Source organism: Branchiostoma belcheri, unplaced genomic scaffold, assembly GCF_001625305.1.
Source record: "Branchiostoma belcheri isolate BF01 breed outbred unplaced genomic scaffold, Haploidv18h27 scaffold12, whole genome shotgun sequence".
NCBI classification, from domain to species: Eukaryota; Metazoa; Chordata; class Leptocardii; order Amphioxiformes; family Branchiostomatidae; genus Branchiostoma; species Branchiostoma belcheri.
The window spans coordinates 1,439,277-1,463,194 of record NW_017802602.1 but is presented as its reverse complement, the minus strand read 5'-3'; the positions used below and the strand labels follow the sequence as shown (position 1 = coordinate 1,463,194).

The 23,918-nt window shown below is 41.3% G+C and overlaps 1 protein-coding gene across 1 annotated transcript in view; it reads left to right on the top strand.

The window, feature by feature from the left end:
* Positions 1-23,918, top strand: part of LOC109462636 (dynein beta chain, ciliary-like) — a 73,562-nt gene that overhangs the window by 1,930 nt on the left and 47,714 nt on the right. Inside the window, 25 exon segments of the mRNA XM_019759199.1 lie at positions 3,367-3,564; positions 7,801-7,983; positions 8,672-8,771; positions 9,199-9,410; positions 10,440-10,573; positions 10,949-11,048; positions 11,631-11,798; positions 12,235-12,351; positions 12,921-13,113; positions 13,416-13,560; positions 14,441-14,567; positions 15,248-15,394; positions 15,807-15,915; positions 16,503-16,747; positions 17,322-17,471; positions 18,156-18,338; positions 18,727-18,818; positions 19,649-19,811; positions 20,423-20,592; positions 20,775-20,997; positions 21,417-21,533; positions 21,951-22,037; positions 22,458-22,586; positions 23,134-23,276; positions 23,682-23,811. Of these exon segments, the coding sequence (XP_019614758.1) occupies positions 3,367-3,564; positions 7,801-7,983; positions 8,672-8,771; positions 9,199-9,410; positions 10,440-10,573; positions 10,949-11,048; positions 11,631-11,798; positions 12,235-12,351; positions 12,921-13,113; positions 13,416-13,560; positions 14,441-14,567; positions 15,248-15,394; positions 15,807-15,915; positions 16,503-16,747; positions 17,322-17,471; positions 18,156-18,338; positions 18,727-18,818; positions 19,649-19,811; positions 20,423-20,592; positions 20,775-20,997; positions 21,417-21,533; positions 21,951-22,037; positions 22,458-22,586; positions 23,134-23,276; positions 23,682-23,811 (3,765 nt within the window).

The following is a 23,918-nucleotide window of genomic DNA, read 5'->3' as shown; positions in this document are numbered from 1 at the left end:
TATACTTTCCCCACCCACATCACTTAGTGGCAGTTAGACTACAGACATTGTGTGTAGTGTTTGTATCCCACAGGTTGTTGTGTAAAGTTTAGGAAAATTAGCGGGCGTTGTGACAACAGGTTTTGTTTCCCGGGGCCGCCAAAGATGGCGGTTGGCTTTACCTGCGCATTGTCCCGTCACGGCCCGTCCGCGTTGCCGTGGACTGAGCAAACTTGTGCGCGAGCGAAGCATGACTGTTCGTGCTAATACCGGCGGGGAAAGTGATGTTTGCGAAATACCTGTAGCTCACTGACTCGTAGCTGTACAGTACAGGTGAACCAAGCTGCAGGTAGACTCAACTAATGGCTTTTCTGTTTTCTCAGTCCCCAGCTTTTATCAAAGACTAAGAGAGTTAGAAAAATGAAAGCAATCCAAGAGAAGGAAAAGAATTTGAAAATTGGAAATTGGAAAGAATAAAAATGTCAAATCAGTATCAGTTTATACAATGAGAAGTTTATTGCAAGTTCATGCCTGGAAGCTAATTGCAAATTACAAACATACAAGAACATTGAAATAACATTGAGTATAACTATAACTAAAAAAGGTAGTTGTCTAAAAATAATAGCTGTGTGGATAAAGTAAATGAACCTTTTTGCTGCTAAAATTGCATCTATGCTATACATTCTGTTCAACAGAACCAAGTAGACATAAGGTTAATGAAGTAATTGGTACAGGTCTTCCAGTTTGTCAATACCAAAAACTGATCACGAATAACAATAGGCAGAAAAGGCAGAGTGAATGGACTCAAGCCTGTCTGTTTTGACGACTCACCCAACGTGTTTTGGATAAACTTTTATGTGGGGCAAACAAACAAATTATCACCCAGTAGCAGCTATTACAAACAACCAGGCCAAGGCTTTACTATTACAGGTGTACTGGTATCATTCACAGTTAGTGCAGTTTATTACGTTATACTGTACTTTTTGGAAAGGAGAAATAAAACAGTAGTTTGTTTTCTGTGGCTTTACAAGTTTGCCCAGGTCTTACTGGTCGTAAGGGCTGTAATAGATATTGTAATCCTCCAAATATTTACTGTTTAGGTTAGATAATGCTTTAGTATGGCCAAATATTTGAGATGTCCTAATTTAAAGACACACTGCCAGCTTAAGACAATGTTTAAGTTGACCATCATGAAACAATGAGGTTGTGTAGTACCTCTTGTTTTGAAAATTCCATAGATGTTACATTTTTTATCCAAAACTTAGATCCTAACTGGCTAGTTCTGATCCAGACACTAAAAATTACTCTGTGTGCAAGTTTCAGTCTCCGTGGGTCCGATGATGCAACGTCCCTTCTGTAGGTTCGTGTGTGATATCTAGGGCAGCATATCTCTCCATCTCGCCCCAGCTTGTATGACATTGCACTATTGTGTGCCGCGCACGAGAGTCGGTCAGATTACCTCCCGGGTCTAACCTGAACTTTGTTCCCATTCACGCCGCGAAGGTAAAGAGCCATTGTCGCGCTGTCAGGGCGCCGGTTCTTTTCTCTGCTCGTGTGATTGATCGCAGAAGGGACCCAGAGTTTACGACTGTATTCAGTCCGCCGTTTTGTCTTACACTCAGGGCACTAAAATAGCCAGCGCACCGTGCGACCGCGTTACGGTCAAAAGAAAGCCCTTGAGAAAATTTGTGCTTGCTCTAAGGAGAAAACTTCACGCCCTTATTAGAGTCTTAAGCCTTCGTGCTTTCTTAAGGCATTACACGCCGACGTGAGCTTGTTGTATTTGCGCCTAAGTTGAGGCCCAGCACAAGCCTGCCTTTCAGACAAGGCAAAGTGGAACAGGAACGCAGAGTGAATGTGTTAGAGCCAGTAGAACTGTGACGCAGCGGCAGTAATGCTGTATTGTGTAGAAAGTAGGGCTTGTTTGCCTTTGGCTCATTTGGTCTACAGACGTGTTTACTCACGGTTGTACGAGCCTCAAAAGATCACCAAACAGGTGGTTGTCACACTGTGGAAATCAAAGTTAAAATATGTAATAATTGGTATAAAAAAGGAAAATTTCTCATGAAATTTCAACTGCATTGGTACATATCTGCTAGGGGATTTTTGTAATACTTGACTTGCCAAAGTGTAATCTTTCAAAATATAAACTTAGAGCTCAGTGATTGACAAGAAATCTGATTGCATCAAAACACTGCCGGTAAATACTGCCAGGTCCAGGTAACACGACCAGGGGTAGTTATGGGTGTTATGGAGAATCTAAGGAGTAAATATCAATCATACCTACCATGACCCATTGTCAACACGCCTGAAATAAAGTCACCTGAAAAGTTGGTAAATCTGACATAAAGTAGAAACCGAATGGACTAGATCTAGACTAAACTGGAAACTAGACTAAACTGGAAACTAGGAAAGCATGCATGCATTGCAAAATAATTGGGACCTGTACACTTAATGTGGACAATACAATGTATATAACTTTAGATGCAGTGTGGATATTTAGTACCTACCATGTGTAGATGTCCCATATCCTAACAGCTGGCTTTACTCACTTATACACATAACCACCTGTTCTGAAACCACCTGTTAAACAGATCTGCCACAGGGCAGTTTGCTAAAGCATTGTTCAGAAACAAGTTAGAAACAGAGCAGTTCTTTAAGTCTTCTTTTCTGTAAAATTCTAATGGACAAAATCATTGAAACTTCTTTGGTGATAACTTACTAGATCAGCTTTTACTTCATACTATACATAATGTAACCAAACATGGTTGTTGCATTTTATTATTAGATACTCTGGCACAGCATAATGTTTATCACATAAACTTTATTTCATTTGCTTTTTCACTAGCTTTTTCACTTCTATCTTGACAAAAATCAAATAAAGTGCAGTACTATATGCACTGTAGTGTAACAATTATTCAAATGTGTTGTCAACAATGTTGATAAGGTTGTGTACGTATGTACATTATCAATATTTGTCTCGTGGAGGAGTGGCCTGTAAAACACAAACATAACAACGCTACTGTAAATAAACATAGTTCTTTTAAAAGTATCTAAATCCTTTTTTCTGCATATCTGCACTCTTGCAGGTCACGCTGAAAATTATACATTGTATGCCTGCACCTATTTACATGCTCCCTTACTTCCCGACCATTCCCTACCACGAAAAAACAATTTTGCTAGTAAAATCAAAGAACCCACATATTCATCTTCCATTGCCTAAAAAGAAGAAGTCAAACCCAGTAAAACTTTAGAATATAGTTTAATGTTACGGACGTAGACATAGTCTCACATACCACAGTGACTGTATTTTCTTTCTTATTGTGTTTGTAACTGCAATTAGCCCTTGGGCATGCATTTGCAATAAACTTTCTTGTTCAATCACAGATTGTTGTCCCCCTGCTGTCTAACTTCCGTAACCACGATGCGTGGCCGACCGTGGTGTCGCAGGACGTTCTGCGCCACGTGCACAACCTGAAGAACAGCGTCTACGTCGTCGCCGGCCAGGTCAAGGGAAAAACACTCCTGCCTCTCCCTGTGGGAACTGAGAGAGTGGAACAGGCCATCGATGTGGACGAAAAGTAGGTCAAAATGTCTTTACAAATATTATCAAACCATTTATTGATTACGTCGGTGAAGATTATAATTAGACATCCAGGTAAAATGATACACCAAAAAGCAGTCACTGAAGCAACTGGATATGATTTTGGAAACAGTCAGATGTTTCAGGTAGCATCCTCTACCTTTCGTCAGTTACTCGACTAACTCTGCTTTTTGGTGTAGCATTTACTGGTTATATTGCCTTCAGTTTTAACTTACATGCAAATGGCACTTCTTCTATGACTCAGTTGTTGGTTCCTGGATTTTTCAGAAGGTGCAATTTTTTATTTTGGCAAATAACATTAAAACTTATGAGGGATCTGGTATATGCATTTTCATGATCAGATTCTTCAATAATTTGCACTTGAAAATGTCAGAAAAACAAGGAAATAAATTGATGTGGCCCAAAAAACGAAAAGTGGGAGATTTCCTTCAAATCATTTTGTCTGAAATAAAATTGCCAGATTGAGCTATGGCATATAATCATTATTTTGTTCGCAGTTCAATCAGGTAATATGATTGAAACTTCCGGAACTATTCATGTTTCAAACCTTATGTTGACAAAACGTCTTAAAATCCTCTATTAGTGTATATTGCAATAATATAAGACTTAGATAGAAATCTCTCGGAAATATCAGACAACGGACTTATCAATAATTCAAACCTTTTTCCTTTGCATGTATTATATATAATAATGGGGAGGCCTTTAGTTGTTGAATAATTGATAATGCAGTTGCTATCGTGCTACAGTAACGTATCATCATATATTCCCTCGTTGTGATTGTTGTATGATTTGATTGCTCTTCAGAAAGTTGATTCGTTAGTCGAGTGACTTTGATTGTAACGCATGAGAGATTTCAAAACAAACACTCCAGGATTAAGAGGGCTTGTATATCCTCCACTGGACAGGCAAGGACTCCTAGGTTTACTGAACAGAACAGATCCATGGCAGTTGCCCTGTATATTGGGACACCCAAAATTGGTACTTGTATCTGTATCAGTATAGCCGGTATAACCGCCCTTCGGCGTTACACACCAACTTCGCAGACACGCGGCAAGGCGGCAAATAGCTATTATATCACACTGAAGGACTTGTTACACTCAATCTTTGCACATTTGATTGCAGGAGTTGTTTAAAGCTTTCTAGTGATGATGCCCCAACTGTGCTTGGTGGCAACAAGTTCCACTCTAAGATAGTTCTGGGGAAACATGAGTTTTTGAACACCTCAATTCTTGGTTGATAACTCTGATATTTGAAGGCACGACTGTTTCTTGTTCTTCTCTGGGCTGGTATCAGATACTTACGTAGTGGTTGGTACTTGTGTTGTAAGTGATCTGTTTGCTTTTGGTCATAGTGATCCTGATAAGACTGATAGAAATGGAGATGATTGTTGTTACAATTCTCTTCCCAAGTTAAGTGCCCTTTCAGATGACTTGTATTATCTAGATCTCTTAATTCAAAAATTTAAGTGAAACGTACAGTCAGCTTTGAGGAGAAACTTTAAGGAAAAGTCAATGTTGGTAATTTTTTTACTAGTAGCTGATAGACAAATTCATGTTACAGATTTTAAGGTAGAACAACTTCTAAAAAGGGATTAATTCCAGCCAATCAAACCGCTACTGCAACAGTACAAACTTATTCTTTATTATACTAAGTTCAAAATGGCAGACACTACAGAAACTGAAAAATTTGTACTTTGAGCCCCCAGTCCATTTCTAAAGCTTAGGAAGTAAAGAAAGTAGAGAAGTGCTCATTGATTAAGTACAGTACAATATAGCTGTAACTGATCCTCGACCTTCTAGACTTGGTGTAAATGGCCTTGAGTACACTAAGCGCTGCACGTGGGTGTTCGCGTGATCAGGCAAAGTCCAGCTGCTAAAAATAGCACCACCACCCCTACCATTGGTGGAGACGGCACACAATGCCGGCATGTTAGTATTGTAACTCTGGAACATCTGCTCCTGTTCAAACTAACCTACTTGTTAACACAGGCTCTGTAAAGCAACTGAGAGCGAAGCATTTTCCTTGCTACAAAAGTTTCCTTTTCGTTAAGTCTAAAACACCTGTCTGAGTTCCCATTGGTGTAAGTGGTTGTCAACTGTCGCTGCGCCGTACTTAACCTTTTTCGTACAAAGCGCTGGTATTTTTAGGGTGGGATCAGAGCTATTGGTTTAAAGATAAGACTACAAAAGGAGCACTTAGGTTACAGCAGCACTACCCCCCATACAGCTGGAGCTGATGTTCTCAAGTACAAGAAAAACTTTGTACTTGGAGCTCCAGTGTTGTTCTTTTCAAGAGAAAACCTTCTGGCATTTTTATGAGAGGCTATGGATAATTATATGTTAAGCACTGCAGAATTGAAAAATTGATTACTCTGTTATTCTTTCTCCGATTTATGTATTTGCCTACAGAACATGCTGTCAAAAACTATTTCATGCAGTCAAATACATGACATTGTATTTCTCTTAGATGCAATATTTTCAATTAATATTTCCTGCCTCAAAATAAATAGGAATTGTCAATAAAGCTGCTTTTTTATCTAACACACTGTTTGACTTTGAAAAGTTTCTATTTTTCATTGTTCTTGCTTGTAAGTTGTAAGTGTATGCCCTGTCCTGGCTAAAAATTTTAGACATTATTGCTTGAAAGTTTATGGGATTACGGATTAGTACAGGGAGAAAACTTGCCCCAGGCCATTCATTTAAAGGTGTTGAAAAATCAATTTCAAACTTTTTTTTAATGAAACACACTGTGCCATCAGTTAAGAGCAATAACCACAGGGCCTGGAGTTAGACGTACAAATGTACAAGGCTTAGATGTTATTTACTGGATCAAACCAGCTGCCACAGCATACCTGCAAAGCTCAGATGTGTTACACAGAAGGGTGGTTATCCAGGTCAGCCAATTAAGAAGAGACTTCACCCATTAATCCTTGTCTTATATGTTGCTTAGATACAAATCCTCACTGCTAAAGAAAGTAAGATTGTATGTACTTTGCCAGCCTGTATATTGAGGTAAATAAAAGTAGTGTGCCAGAATAGTTTTTACTGAGCTATATACCCATTTTACTGTGCCGTGCAACTACCCGTATCCAGGTCCCATATACACTTAACCTATTCGGTCAACACGATTGGTTTGTATAAAATTCAATTGTATCAACACGTTTCTTCATTGTGTGAAAGCAGGCCTGAGCTGTGAGGAAAGGGAGTGCAGATAATTTAAGTAGTGACAGTACCAGCCATTAGTTTTACTGAGCTATACATCTATTTTACTGTGCCGTGCAACCACCCGTATCCAGGTCCCCTACACTTAACCTGGTCAGTCAACATGATTGGTTTGTGTAACATTCAATTGTATCAACATCCTCAGCCAGCAGCCCGGCGTGTCTGTGTTTGCACGACATTGTTGGAGTGTTTGCTGTTTGGCAGGGTAGCACGTTTGTTCTACCAGGCGCCGCACGTTCGGCGGTTATAATTGGGTCTGTGCACTGTGTGGGGCTGAACTAGCGCAGAGGGATTAATGCAAGATACATGTAAATGTTTAAGGGGATTAGGGTGGCTGGCTGCAAGCATGTCATACTTCTCAGGGTGGCCTTAATGAGTTTAGGTTTCATTCACATCAGTCATGAGTCAGAGACTAAGTGATAAAGGGAAAAACTTTCTTGCCTTTAATTACATTGTACATGTACTAGCAACAGGTTTTCATTATAAAGTACTATGGACTGTCTAGTTTTACATAAAGAGCTTTTACCACCCCAAAATCATGATAACACAATTTGCCTGATGTTTACAAAATATATACAAAGTTTTTTTTAAACTCCTGCAGTTTTACATGTACATGAAAGAAACTAAATCAGATTAAGCTCCAAAACAAACCATCAGATGACCTCAAAATAATCTTAATATGTTGATTCAGTCAAGGCCTACCAAGATATTATCAAATTTAATGACAATATGTGCTTTTTTGTCAATGTGTTATCCTAATAAACTTAACCAAACAAAAAACTCAACTTCAGCACCAAAAAAAAATTGCCATAACTTACAATGAAAAAATATTGTCTTGTCCACAGAGGCGAGCCATTTGACCGTGCCCTGCTGCACTCGGTTGAGTCGGTGATCATCGACTGTAGCCATCAGATCCATGATGTCCTGCAACAAAATGATTTCTTGTATCAACATCAAAATAACTGTCATAAAAATTGTATTGTCCACAGAGGGGAGCCGTTTGACCGTGCCCTGCTGCACTCGGTTGAGTCGGTCATCATTGACTGGAGCCATCAGATCCGTGACGTCCTGCGGCGAGACTCCGCCCAGCCCCTGCTCGCCGGACAGAACCCCCTGCCCTACGTCGAGCTGGACTTCTGGAAGGCTAAGGCTGCCAACCTGCAGTGCATCTATGAACAGGTAGGGGGCACTTTTATTGCTTTTTGGTTTGGTGGCCAATATTTCCCCTGCTCGCTGGACAGAACCCACTGCCCTACGTCGAGCTGGACTTCTGGAAGGCCAAGGCTGCCAACCTGCAGTGCATCTATGAACAGGTAGGGAGCGCTTTTAGCGGATCAAGGCAATTCTGAAGAGCACGTCAGCAGAACGTACTGCGCCTTCGTAAAACCCCCATTTTTCATGTTTTTTTAAATAATTTTTTTATCAACGTTGCATCAGAAGTTTGCCTGTTGCAGACAATTTTTTTCCGACATAACATTTGGAAACTACAGATGGGATGTTAAGCTTATATGCGCGAATACGACCCTATGAGACGTTCTACCAAACTGCTATGCACAATACGTGTTTTGCACAGGTGCAGTATGTTCTGACAACATGCTATTCTGGAGAAATAATAATAATTTTTGCTTTGTTGTTTGGTGGCCAGCATCAACCTGTTGATGATTCTGTAGGGTTGAACAAAGACAGTGATGTAAACCTCAGTCTGAATCAATGAAGACTGCTTTTGATAAATAAAGGTTTGTGTTATTAGAGTACTCATGCTTGTATAAAGTAAAAGTCTTAGAATAATCAACCATCTGAGCATTACAGTTGCTGTAAACCTTCTGTGGCTCAGAGTTCTGAGATTAACACTGTTTTGTCCTTGTAGCTACGAGAACCCAAAGTTCGGAAGATGGCAGAACTCCTTGAGAGAGCCAACAGCAGCTACTTCCCCTCCTTCAAGGCCATCTTTAAGGATGTTGTGGCAGGTACGTTCTTCAGGTGTTTTCTTGCTGATGATTATCTTCAGCAGATTAGTATATTGTTAGAAAATAAGGTTTTTATTACACACCTGTTTGTAATTGACAAACATTTCTGCAACTTGTCAGTAGACATGTCAACAAACAGTAATGTAATGCTTGGGACAATAGGTAGATAACCAACACAAGCACCAGAAATACGAGCGATTGCTGTTTTGTTTACATCATTTACAGTCATGCAAATTATTTGAAGACATGGAAATTATTGGTAGGCAAATCAACCAACAATCACCCGCTTTTTGCCTTCCACTAGTTGGCTGTAATGTCATGATGATCAATAGTATTGGCTAGGATGTTTCTATTATTATAGGCTAGTATATGTCGGTAGTTACTGGTAGATGTTTGACTGTTACTGAAATTCCGTCCGTTTCCCCAGCCCTGACAGAGGCTCAAGACATCACCCTGCACCTGAAGCCCCTGAGGCGGCACTTCGAGGACCTGGAGGAGCTGGAGTTCTGTGACGCCTCGCCGCTGCTGAAGCCCCTCTGGCACACGGTCTGTCTGGTCTGGAGCCACTCCCAGTACTACTGCAACCCCGCACGCATCATAGTACTGCTACAGGAGGTCAACAACCTCATCATTGAACTGGTAAGTCCTGGTTTTTAACCCTTACACTACTGAGGCCCCTCTGGCACACGGTCTGTCTGGTGTGGAGCCACTCCCAGTACTACTGCAACCCCGCACGCATCATAGTGCTGCTACAGGAGGTCAACAACCTCATCATTGAACTGGTAAGACCTGGTTTTTAACCCTTTCCCTACTGAAGACCTGGTTTTTAACCCATAGCCTACTGAAGGCACACGGTGTGTCTGGTCTGGAGCCACTCCCAGTACTACTGCAACCCCGCACGCATCATAGTACTGCTACAGGAGGTCAACAACCTCATCATTGAACTGGTAAGACCTGGTTTTTAACCTTTATCCTGCTGAAGACCTGGTTTTTAACCCTTGTACTGCTGAAGGCACACGGTCTGTCTGGTGTGGAGCCACTCCCAGTATTACTGCAACCCTGCACGCATCATAGTACTGCTACAGGAGGTCAACAACCTCATCATTGAACTGGTAAGACCTGGTTTTTAACCCTTTCCCTACTGAAGACCTGGTTTTTAACCCATAGCCTACTGAAGGCACACGGTGTGTCTGGTCTGGAGCCACTCCCAGTACTACTGCAACCCTGCACGCATCATAGTGCTGCTACAGGAGGTCAACAACCTCATCATTGAACTGGTAAGACCTGGTTTTTCAGCATTATACTATGAACCGGTGCAATGGCCAAGTGGGTAGAGTTGGCCAAGTGCCTTGCATTCAGGAGGTTGTGAGTTTGATCTCTTGCCAAGTCATACCAAAGACTTTAAAAATGGTCCATACCGCTTCCTCTGCTTAGCACTCAGCATTTGAGAAGTATGGGAGTTAAAAACACACCACTACCAGTGGACTAGCCCCCTGCTGTAGTAATTGCACTGCTGTGTGGCCCAGGGCTCTTGCAAACAGAGATGGGTGCTGTCCTATGCGTCACTTGATGCAGGAAGCTCTCTGTAACTTTAACTTTAATCATACTACCAAATTGAATACAGATGATCTACCATAGTAACCAATAAACTTGTTTTCCCATTTCCAGGCGAGGACCTTCCTCCAGCCAGAGGAGATCTTTAAGGGTGAGATTGAGGAGTCACTGGACAAGGTGCGTAAGGCAGCAGATGTCATCGAGCTGTGGAGAGACATGTACGAGGAACACAAGCAGTCACTCAACAGGTAAGGAATGATACAAATACCCACTGTCACACTCTCTCAGCACAAGTCATGGTTTCTGTGCAAGCCTTGTTGGAGATGCCAGGTTGCCTGGCATGCAGTTATCATTTTTCTTATCAGCCCTTTTGTATGATTATGCCTGATTTAACAATTGCAAGCCATTGATACAGTTTGCAAATTATTTTTATCATAATAAGAGGGAATGAATTGTATCATGTGCAATCCAGTTTGTTTGCGAGCAAATTGTTTTTAGACTTTAATTTTGAATTGAATGTTCTTGAGTGGTCCCACTGCAATGTTCAACTAATACACATTGTATTTGGATCTGAATCTGTTGCATGATCCTAACTTGCCATGTTCAATTTTGATTTTGTACAGTTACTTTAAGGAAGGGAAGGAGGCTGTAGAGTGGGAGTTTAACCGCAGTATGGTGTTCACACGGCTGGACAGCTTTGCTGAGAGACTCAAAGTTGTGCTGGTAGGTTGGACTGTCTTTTTACTTTTGCAACTTTTGCAAACCCAGCTTTAAAGTTAAATATGTCTAAAGTTATAAAAGGCCAATTAATTTCATTTTTAAAAGCTCATAAACCACATCCAAAACAGAGGAAACTAACTTGTTTACCATCACATGCACTAGCCTAAAAAATGCTGCTGTGTTTATTCTTACTGAAACACATTCATATACTAGTAAAAAAAAATAAAATATATTATATGTAGCGACAAGCCCCTCCAGCTCTAACTTGCCACATAATGTAACACACACCACAGAGTGTGTGCTACAGCACCTCTGGTCCAGGTCATTGACCTTATGTGTTTGCAGAAGATTTAGAAAAACAAGAAACAAAGAGAAAAAAAATGTTTTCCTTCTGTGAAGACAAACATAGTAGCAGGAAAGTTCATCTGAGTTTGTGAAATACATTAATGAGAATCAAACTGTTCTACAACTCAAGAAAATTGACCCTCAAGAATTTTCGACCGAATCACTCGGTCTTCATCAGCTTTCTAACCCGAGTACTGTAGACACGCTGTGACATAATCTGGCCTATGTTTCCCCGCCCAGGACCTGTTTGAGACAGCGACAGAGTTTAACAAGCTGGAGAAGGTGGAGTTTGCCGGTGTGAAGGGCAAGTCTCTCAGTCAGCAGGTCGTCTCCATCTTTGATGAGTTCCAGGACTGCTTCAAGGTGTTTGTGGACAGCAACTACGACAGTCTGGACCCCAAGAATGATGTGAGTTGTCAGGAATAGTGTTAAGAGTTCGTAAAAGTCTATTCCACACTATAGACATACATGTACATTATGATCATTCATGGTAGCCACAGTAAAGTTTCCACAAATAAAGTTTCCACAGTTTGACTCAAGAAAGTCAGTGTGGTAATGTGGCGTAACAACTGATCGTTCGGCTCAGAACCAAGAAGTCCTGAGTTCGAATCCTGCCATGCTGCCAATCTTGTGCCCTTGGGAAAGGCACTTAACACGACTTTCCTCACTTTACTCGGGTGAAAATAAATATGTCGTCCATTCATGCATTTGTCTGCATTGGAAGCGGCATACATGTAAAACAAGTTGAAAAAAACTGGAGCCATGTCTTGTTATACATGTAAATGTTGGAATAGAAAAAAACTCAATGTCTTTACCACAATCTCTACTATGTTCTGTTTCCCAGGAGTTCATGGCAGACTACAAGCGGTTCACAGACAGGATCTACGACCTGGACCGCCGGCTCGGCGCTATCATCTGTCAGGCTTTCGACGACTGCTCTGGCATCGAGGCCATCTTCAAGGTGGGTCTCAGAATTCATGAGTGTCTCTTAGAAAATTTGTAGTATTTCAGCATTATGCTAAATGCTGCCTTTCCTAATACTTATGTAACAGTGCTGCACACAAGATAACTGATACTCAATTGGTTTTGAAAAATGTTGTATTAATTTTATGTTCTGAGACAATTAGACAATAGATACCTTTTTTAAAAAATTATTTCAACTTTTCACCTCAAATTAAAATAAGGCCCATACAAACCACTTAGAAGCTTTTGGTTACATTAAAGAACTGTAGAGACAGATGTCTGTTCACTTGAAAAGTTTAAGGTTGTACCCATTCGGGAAGCATTCACAAGGAAGCTTGTTTCAAAGTGATGTAGTTCTAGGAAAGAAGCTTTCAGCGTGGAACTTTCTCCTGAGAGATAGAGTATGGACCTAGAAAGAAATTTTATAGGAGTGTTCAGCCATAGCTTTTGTCAGTGACACTGGAGGTTTATAAGTACGAACTATTATTACCTGGATGTCTAACCTTCAACGGCGTATTAAGGCTATGTATAGACAATAAATCCCTTAAAATCCTGCCCATATTCCAGCTGCTGGACATCTTCGGCTCCCTCCTGGAGCGACCAATCATCACGGAGGACACCAACAGCCGCTATCCCACAATCCTCAGCATGTACGACCGTGACCTCGACACAGCGAAACAGATGTACGATCGGTACATGGCCGAGGAGAAGGCTAACGGAGGGATCCCTCCAGTACACAAGAACATGCCACCTATCGCAGGTAATATCTCTGTCCTTGGTGCTGAATCTGTGGTAGATACTATACCAGGTAGTTTTGTTTCCAATTTGTCATCACATGTAAACAATCAGAGGAAACGCAGCTTCCTGACTTTTCTTAGGATTAAACAGAAATCGCATCTCTGCCATTGCATTTGTGCCTCGTATTACTGTGTTCCGTGACATATCTTATAAGTATACCCTTGGCACGGCTAGATAATTCATTTATTTTGACATAAATTATTATCTCATAATCATTAACTAGTTTTTCTTGTAATGGTTATTGTAAAATTCTTTTCCCTTCAGGTGCCCTGAAATGGACCCAGGAGCTGAGAGACCGAATCACCCAGCCCATGTCTAACCTGAAGAACCTGAACCACCCCTGTATGGACGGGGAGAAGGCTCGCCTCATGCTCACCAAGTACGATGAGATGATGGAGCTACTCAAAAAGTAGGTTTGGAACTCTTTTTTTTTTCATTCCAAATTGCAAGAAAGATTGTTTATCAGGTGGTTGTAGGCACGTTAAATAGCATGTAATTATTTTAAGTTTTGTTGATTAAGCGTATCATTGTATGTCCTTTTGATCATTTTACGTGTTCAAATTGGGGTCACTGGCAGTCATTGGATCAGGATGCATGTTCCATTTTGGGTCATTGGAACAGAACTCATGTTCCATCTGGGGTCACCTGTGGTCATTGGAACTGAAAACATGTTCCATCTGGGGTCACCAGTGGTCATTGGAACAGAACACATGTTCCATCTGGGGTCACCAGTGGTCATTGGAACAGAACACATGTTCCATCTGGGGTCACCAGTGGTCATTGGAACAGAACACATGTTCCATCTGGGGTCACCAGTGGTCATTGGAACAGAACACATGTTCCATCTGGGGTCACCAGTGGTCATTGGAACAGAACACATGTTCCATCTGGGGTCACCAGTGGTCATTGGAACAGAACTCATGTTCCATTTGAAAAGTGGGAAGTGTATCAGATATCAATGACCTGGGTTATAGGGGAAATGTAGCCTTTTGATTGGTAGACGTTGTCTAGCTATGTAGTAAATGGTATATTGATAAAAACACGTGGCAAATGGGCCATGCTGTATACACTGAATTGCGCCAAATTTTACAATCCACATACTCAGTAAACTAACACTGTAGGATATTATAGTACAGGAAGTATATACAAGTTGGCTATATGTTAATGTTAGTTTGAGCCTGGCCAGTTTTCTGAACGTGCTTATTTCTATTATGAAAAGTGTTAAACTGTTCTCCAACTCATAAATTGGACTCACCGGAATTTTCGTGCTGATTTCTGTTGTGCTGCAGCTATGAGAAGGCGTGTTACCAGAAGTGGGCAGACGGCGTGGCGGAGGCATGCCAGTTCAACCTGGAACAACCACTCATCACTCGTAATGGGGAGACGAAACTCATCAGCGTTAACTTCAGCCCTCAGGTAAGGCAGTGGTCACAATTACTTCAACTTTACCAGTGCTAGGGTTGGCATTTGGGCTGTGTACCGGTACTGTGCCCGGACCTGTACATGTACCTGTACCTAGAATACAGCTCTAGTGGTCATTTTTATCTTCTGCATATCCCTAAGTTTTCAGTCAGACAAAGTTTGTAGGTGATGGTCAAGCTCACTACACTACAGTGACTGTCTTACTCTGTCTGCCTGAAAACAAGGGATGCAGAGACTGTCCAGCACAGGGTTGAACAATTTGTAATTTTGCCAGATTCAATTTGTTGGTTTATTTGTAAGTATTGTCCAACATAATCTTAAAGTTGCAAATCATTTTGTAGATTTTTTGCTTACAAGCAGGTCAGACTAAGGTCAAAGAAGGAAGAGGCTTAAAAAAGAATGGTCGTCGTAGTAGTCTGTTTTTTTTAATGTTTTCTGCTTGGGTTTTTCAAATATCCATCAACAAGTGCATCACATAGGACTATATTGTAGCTTCAATGACTCCCAAGTAATAATTGCAGTGAATCTGTATGTTTTGTTTGTACCTATATATTTTTATGTGCTATGTAATCTCAGCACAATTCAGCGATCCATAATTTTTTATGTACTGCTGCTATGCTGACCACTGTTTTTGAATAAAGAATAAAAAATATTGCCTGCTCCTGTTCCCCCAGCTTGTAGCTGTCCTGCGGGAGGTTAAGTACTTAGAGAATCTCCAGCGGTCGGACATACCGGACACCGCAGCCGAGATCTACGCCAAGAATGAGACCTTCCGCAAATACCGCGCCAACCTGGACCTCACCGTGGCCTGGTACAACAAGGTCAGACTCTCAGATTAACATTTTCCTGCTGTCCAACTTAATGTTTTACACCCCAAAACAGTACTCAAAAGATGATCATACAGTCCTGATTCAGTAACTGATTGAAAAGTAATAGTAGACAATCATACGCCATTGTTACTAAATGCTTGTGAACAACATTGTTGTTGTTTTTAAGGTTGATCAACAATGGTTTCAACAGATAAGCTAAATTTTGTACCTAATCAACAAAATGTGTCAGAAACCTAAAATTTAGGATTTGCACATGTAATAAAAATAGAATGTTTTCATACGCAACAATTTGAAGTTTTATACAGCATTAACTGATGAAATATCAACATCTGTTAACAGTTAAACCATTTCCTTTACTTATTGACTGATTGATTGATTGACATGTTGATTGATTGATTGACAGGTGCGTGAGAATGTTCTGGAGGTAGAGTTCCCTCTGATCGAAGACCAGCTGGCTGAGATCGACAACCAGCTCTCCCGCGCCGAGGTCAGCCTCTCATGGAAGGACGACGGTATGAGCTATTTTAATTTTTCATCACTCACTCACTCAGACACTGTTCAGTTTATTGTCATTTGTTCCCCATCTTCCAAGGGTTATACACCTTTGCACCATAATGCTGAGGGCTGATGCCAGCCTGCCATTTATTTATTTATCTATAATAATGATTCTCCACATATGAGTTAGTGAACGGCATCGTGGAACAGGTGTTCATGTTAGAAAACCTTTTCAAAGCCACCACACCAACAGAGTCATACATAAAATTCTAACTGAAAAAAGTATCTATTTGCCTCTATCTTGTGGCTTCATGTAAGTTAAGGTGGTGGAAGTCATCCCTTAATTTGTCATTCCATCTCTTCCTTGGACGACCTGCAAGTGTTTTGGCTTTCAACACCATTGTAAGGATCTTTCTAGGCCACTTCTAATTGTCCATTCTTTGTCGGCTAGATCTCACTATGTCTGATGTGAAGCCAAAATCAACCTATGTACCAGGATGGTTGTACATTGTTTCCTAGAAGAAGAATGCTGTAATAATAATATTTACTAATTAAGAGATCTGTCTGTATTTGGACGTCTAACATTCACCAACCATCTCCTCAGGTGTGTGGGAGTACATCCAGGAGACGAGAGACATGGTCCACGACCTGGAGATGCGCGTCTTCAAGGCCAAGACCAACCTGGAGAACGTCCAGAAGATCATGGAGCAGTGGTGCACGGCTCCGCTGTACGAGCGTAAGGACGGGAAGGAGGTGAGCCTGCTGAACCTGGACGATCGCGAGGAGAGGCTCGCCAAGCGGTACGCCGAGACCAAGGAGTCTGGGAACAAGATTCACGACCTGGTCAAGGTGAGTTTTCTTTATTCCCAATAAGTTAGAATTTAGTGTTTAGAGTAGTTAGAGTAGTTAGGCTTAGAGTAGTCACATACTATATTGTTGTTCATCCTTTAGTGTACTTGCAATTAGCCCACCGGCAAGAACTTTCATTCATTTATTTGTTTATTTATTCATTTGTTTGTTTATTTTTTGTTGTTGTACAACCCACACGCACTGCTTTGACATCTGTTGTTCTCTGTCTCTTGAGCATTAGACATGCTTGCATGCTGATGCTTCAAGGCTTTTAACCACCCTTGTTGATAGGGTACTAAACAGGTGATTTTATATAACCTGAAAACCAACATACTATTATTCAAATAATATTCAAATAATACATGCTATGCAAAGATGAAGAATATAACACTACATATGGATGAATGCTGTCCTTAATTTGAAAGGTTATTAGGTTTTTGAATGAAAGTTCATTTTTTGATCATAGTAAATCTTTGAGAAAATTAAACAATGCTACTGCTTTCAACACAGCATATTGAAAAGGAAAAGAATCAACCTTTTTTGTAGTTAAGTGTTGCGTTTGTTTCCCATGCAGGAAAATCTTGGGTTCTTCAAGGCAGAGGAAGACACAGACATCTGGCGAGCGTATGTGGACTATGTGGACGACATGGTGGTGGACGGATTCTTCAACGCCATCCACTGTTCTCTCAACTTCCTGCTGGACATCATGGGAGCCAAGGGACAGGTAAGGAACAGTATTTCTCTATTTTAATTAATAGAGGAAGTTTTGTTTGAGCTGTGATGTCCCACATATATCTCAGTATAAGATACTGATGTAATAGGGGGACCATTCTTTAGCCATCCACTGTTCTCTCAACTTCCTACTGGACATCATGGGCGCCAAGGGACAGGTAAGGAACAGGCATTCACGAGCTGTTGGAATGGATAGAGGAATTTTGTTTGAGCTGTGATGTCCCACATACATCTCAGTATAAGACAAGATAAGGGGGGCCATTGTTTAGCCTTTTGTAAACCATTAAAGTCGTGGATTTTTCTGATGTAAAATCTCAAAATTACATATTTTATTAAACATGTTTCTATCTTATGAATAAGTGGACCATTGTAGTGCTCTAATATTCTTCAGTCAAGATTCTTACATTGTGTTTTTTCTTTTGGCAATCCTCTGTTGAAGCAATTTTGTATCTAAAGTTTTAAACTTTATGTTTCTCATTTGTCTCAAGTGTTCTACATGTGTGTGTGATCTATAATATGTCTTTTTTTTCAAATGTCAACTTCATACAGTCATATTTTTATATGTTTGTAATATTCTATGTGTGAGACATAACACCAGCAACAGCTGCCTGTGACCCATGTGTATTGTACTGTTACAATTTGAATAAATCAAATCAAATTCATCCTCCTCCTGCAGGTGTCTCCACTGTTTGAGTCCCGTCTTGAGCTGCGAGCGCCTGACATGGTGTTCGAGCCTTCGCTGGAGTTCCGCGCCGAGGACGGCTTCTACGACCTCATGGAGATGATCATCAACGACATCTACAAGCTGGCCTCACTGGTGCCGAGACTGGCAGCACACAGTGGCATTGAACACTACCAGGTAACTCTAACCCTAAACCTAACCCTAACATCTACAAGCTGGCCTCACTGGTGCCCAGACTGGCGGCGCACAGTGGCATTGAACACTACCAGGTATAAGCATACAATAAACGTGTTCATGAATCATGAGTCAGATATTTTTAAGTTACAGAAGTTTTTTAGTGCAAAACCTGTTGAAGATCTATTCCGCAACACCACATTTGAAAGCTAGATGGGTTGTCATCCTGAAATATTCAAACACGACCTTAAACGAGGCGTTCTGTCAAAGTGCTGTGCATAATACATTACGGTTTTTGCTCAGGGGATTCCGAAGTAGGTTCTGCCAAAGTGCTATGTACGCTACACAAAATCACACAAAATCATTGACCACCTTGTCTCTGTTCCCCCAGCCTGATCTGGAGGAGATGGACGACTTGTCAGACATGAGGCAGGAGCTGATGGACTGTGTCCAGTCTGTCATGAACCAGGCTCTGGAGTACAGGTGGGCAGGATATACAATCATGTAGTACACACTCAGGTACAATACAAGTGGACAGGATAGTGTGTGTGGCCTTGGTTCAGGAGCTGATGGACTGTGTCCAGTCTGTCATGAACCACTCTCTGGAGTACAGGTGGGCAGGATATACAATCATGTAGTACACAGGTAGAATACAAGTGGGCAGGATAGTGTGTGTGGCCTGGTTCAGGAGCTGATGGACTGTGTCCAGTCTGTCATGAACCAGGCTCTCGAGTACAGGTGAGCAGGATGTACAATCATGTACAATGTGGTACACACACTCAGGTAGAATACAAGTGGACAGGATAGTGTGTGTGGCCTGGTTCAGGAGCTGATGGACTGTGTCCAGTCTGTCATGAACCAGGCTCTGGAGTACAGGTGGGCAGTAGATATATCTGTACATGTGGTGTGTATGGCCTGGTCGAGTTTCAAGGGTATAACACTGTCTCTAGATCTTCTATCAACACCAGATGGTTGGGAGTCTGATTCCACAGTACTTGCTTGGGGTGGGACTTTGACCTGTGGTCCACTGTTCATTGTACTTGCAAAAAGAGCAAGAGAATTTCTCTGAAACAATGAACCTTTATATACTGTCTTATAATATCATGATAGTGTTGTAGGGCTTTTCTTCTAATGTTTCTCACCTGCTTAGGTTTCGATGCCTGTCAGACACTTCTAACTGGAGTACTGTCTGTCCTATGTGCTACCAACCTGATGAAATTGTGTGCCACATTGGGGGAATAGTATTTCTTTAAGATTAACTGGTTAACTGATTAACTTGTAAACTGATTAATGTGGAATTTTCTATTTTGCAGGAACTCGTTTGACACGTACGCGTACCTGTGGGTGGATGACCGTAACGAGTTCATGCGACAGTTCCTGCTGTACAACCACGTGCTCACTCCCGAGGAGATCGAAGCTCACGCAGAGGAGGGCGTACCAGAGTGCCCGCCGACTCTCGAGCAGTTCAAGGAACAGGTACATAGTTACCTTTGTGTTGCTCAAATTTGTGTTGTTTAAAACTTGTTTTGACAAGTTGAGTGGCATCAGTGGCGCAATGGTTAGAGCGTTGGACTTGGAACCGATAGGTTCCAGGTTCGATACTCACTGTGGCCAGACGTTGTGCCCTTGGAAAAGGCACTTTACACGACTTCCCCATCATGTACGGTGGATTGACGCCCACCGAGCCTCTTAGGCTAATCTGTCTAACTGTGTGCCAAAACACTACGGATTTGCTGTGCCAATGTGTCAACATCTGCACATTGGCCACTGAGAGCCATAATTTTTTTTACAAGTTCCTCTGACCTTGGTGCTGATTTTGTCGTTAGAGATGTGAAGTGATGTATGTAGCTGGTTTCAGGAGAAACTGCTTTGAAATAAGTCAAATAATTCACTCAACATGTCATTAGATAGCTTTAAACAATGTCTAGAGTTAGAAGTTCAAGGGTTAGGTGTAACAAGTCGATCGGTGTAATATAGCCAGCTGCCGCCGCGCCGCGTGCCTGCGAAGCTGGTGTGTTACGCCGAAAGGCAGTTATACCGGCTATACAGATACAGATACAGAACATGTCTTTTTCTTTTTCCCCCAGATTGACACGTATGAGAAGATCTACGATGACCTGACCCAGGTAGCCCCCACGCGGGTGTTTGATCAGTGGTTCCGCGTCGACATCAAACCCTTCAAGCAGGGTCTGCTGAACACCGTCAAACGCTGGAGCCTGCTGTTCAAACAACACCTCATCGACCATGTCACCAACAGGTGGGTTTTTTATTATGTTGAGGAAAAAAAAGTTAGAAGAAGAAAACAACAAAATTTAGAAGAAAAAGCAGAACATAGGAGCATTAAGATGAGTGGCCTAAAGCATCATACATTGATCACAAAGTGCAAGTTACAACAATAAAGTGCAACATTTGAAGTATATTTGCTGTTGTTTTTTCCAGCTTGCAAGAGCTGTCCGACTTCATCAACGTGGCGAATGCAGGTCTGTCCCAGGAGGTGGAGGAGGGAGACTACGACGGGCTGGTGGGGGTCATGGGTCATCTCATGGCCGTACGCGACCGGCAGGCCACGACAGACGAAATGTTTGAGCCGCTGAAGCACACCATCGAGCTGCTGAAGACTTACGACCAGGAGATGTCAGAGGAGGTCCACACTCAGCTACAGGTCAGGAGAAGATGCTCTTTTCTCTCAGATTTCCTTTAAATCTTAGTTAGTTTTTCCGATGGTTACGGACATTTAGTACGGTTGATGATTGAGTGATTTTTGAAGGGACTCTTGCTTCTCACTTCAACTGCCTTTTTCTGGTGGCAAGTCTCTGTCCTTGGTGCTGAAACAATGGTTATAAATGGGTCAATGATTTACTAAGTATATGAAGAACATTTCCAGTTTTTCTGGACAAATACTTACAAAGAGAAAAATGGTCTCAGTATTTACAGTAGTTCTGAAAAATAATGTCTAGCCATAATTTTGCTCATCTTTTTTATAAAGCAGTATCAAGTGTACATGTTTATGAATAAGCAAGTACCACATGAACAACATCCACCAGTGCCTTAACTTTTCCTTGTCCCATCCTGTATCCTCAGGAACTGCCAGAACAGTGGAACAACTCTAAGAAGGTAGCGATCCAGGTGAAACAGCAGGTGGCACCACTGCAGGCTAATGAGGTGGCCATCATCCGCAGGAAATGTGCTTCGTTCGACGTAAGCTCAAGTTTTTATATATTATTCATCTAACTATTATGCATGAAATAAAACATAAGCCCTTTACTCAGACTTTGTAAGTGCAAACCTTTTTGTAGATATCAAGTCAAAGTCTTTTGAGACTGACTGAGAGTGAGAGAGTGACACAAGGAGAGAGAGATCTAGAAAGATTAAGAATTACAGCAGACACTCTACTGGCAATGCTGAAAATTTGACTTGATAAAATTCAATGTCAGTAAATATACATTCAATATCTTTTTCCTGTAGCTCATCTGCTTGTAAGTGTCAATACCTTTTGGGGAACAATGACCGTTTTACATATTCTGTAGTGTGACAGAAACAGAAGACGAGAGGAAAGTTGTGAGTGTACATCTGTGAAAACATGTTAGCTCATGTTTGTGTTCGTAATGCCTGCAGGTGAAGCAACATGAGTTCAGAGAAGTGTTCCGTAAGCTGGAGGCCTTCAGGTTTGACTGTCAGGAACCCTACAGTATCCTGGATAAGGTAAGTTTTCCACAGAATCCTCAGAAACTCTCTTCAAGTTAGTCACATTTGCTGCCTTTCCTTGAGGGAAGATGTCAGTGTCCAAGTATAAAACAAGATACAGGTTACATAATCTGTACTTCATTTGGTTACTCCAAATAGTAAAAATCAAGATGCAAGAATCTGTAAATTTCCATATTTTTCATTGAGCATGTACTTACACAAGGAAGTTCTTACAAAAGCAACTGGATAGATTTTGAAAACTGTCAGACGTTTCAAGTATAGCATTGCTTATTGTTAGTGATTTTCGTCAATGTAGTTCTCTTGAAATATGGACCAGTCACTGACGAAAAGTTGCCGGAGCAACAACTTCCATGTGTATCTCATTACCTGGATGTCTAATAACGTTCATCGATGAACACCTACTTTTTTTACCCCCAGTGTAACGCTGACATCACAGACATGGAACAGGAGATGGCGGCCCTCCAGGCCTCGGCAGGGTTATTCGAGGTCAACGTGCCGGACTACAAACAACTCAAGCAGTGCAGGAAGGAGATCAAAATGCTCAAGGTAATATAAGATTGTGTTGAAATCTATTAGTAACTTATCAGTCTAAATGTACAGAAAACTTCCTGTAATTCCTAAAATATCTAACCCAGACCTGTAAACTAAAGACAGTTTCATGCTGACCCAGAAACAGTAGTTGTGACTGATGTAAGGACTTTACTGTTAGCAAGAAGGCTTGTGAGGTTCCAAAGTTGCAACCCTGTTTCAGATATAGAAATGAAAAAAAAAAAATCTTAGTAAATTGTTTAACGTTATTCCAACACAAGGGTTAAACAGAGATCAAATTTTCAATGACCACCCTCACCTTCATCAGGATAATTAATGACCAATCACTTCAAAATGTAATGTAGCAAGATTTACAGTTACAGACACGTGACCTTATTCACACGAGACTTTACGGATATATGACGTCATTTGATCAAACGTGCCAGGAAGTTGATATTGTCCACCGTCTCTGTTAAGTAATGGCTGGAGTTACCTGATAGATACATGGCTTCCCTCTCTCTTAAAACATAGTCCAATATTCTAACTTTGTGTTCCTACTCCCCAGACCCTGTGGGACATGATCATCCTGGTCCTGACCAGTACAGACGACTGGAAAACCACTCTGTGGAAGGACATTAACGTGGAGCAGATGGAAATGGACAGCAAGAAGTTTGCTAAGGACATCAGGAGTCTGGACAAGGAGATGAGGTCAGTAGTGATACATTTCATTTCATTTCATTTCATTCCATTTCATCTATTTTATTTTACCAGTCTGTGCCCTGTTTTTCAGGTGTCCCTGGGTACTTTAAAATATATGCACACAGACTCAAGCAACAAAACAAATAACTAGACTAAGTCTTACATTTACATAAAACAAATAATGTCGCTAACTGATGTTTGTCAACTTTTTTTCGGCACCTACCACACCATAAACATGTTCCATGAACACCTCCATTTTTCTCAGACTGTGAACTTCTGCTGCTGTGTCTATGAGCATAAAAGTTAATTACAGTAACCAAATATTCACCACTCTTCCTGCAACCATCTCTGCTAAGCTAAGTTCTGTCACAGTTGCAAAGTTATTGTACCATTAAAATCAATGCCGTTCTCCAGAGCATGGGACTCGTTCATCGGCCTAGACAACACGGTGAAGAACATGCTGACTTCCCTGCGCGCCGTGGGAGAGCTGCAGAACCCAGCCATCAGGGAGAGACACTGGCAGCAACTCATGCAGGCTACTAAGGTTTGGGCATGGTCCTGTTGCTATAATAGTTAACCCCCAAGTTGTACTAAAATAGAAAAATAAAAAGTTACTGGCAAGTGTGGACCACAGTTTCCTAGCTAGAATTC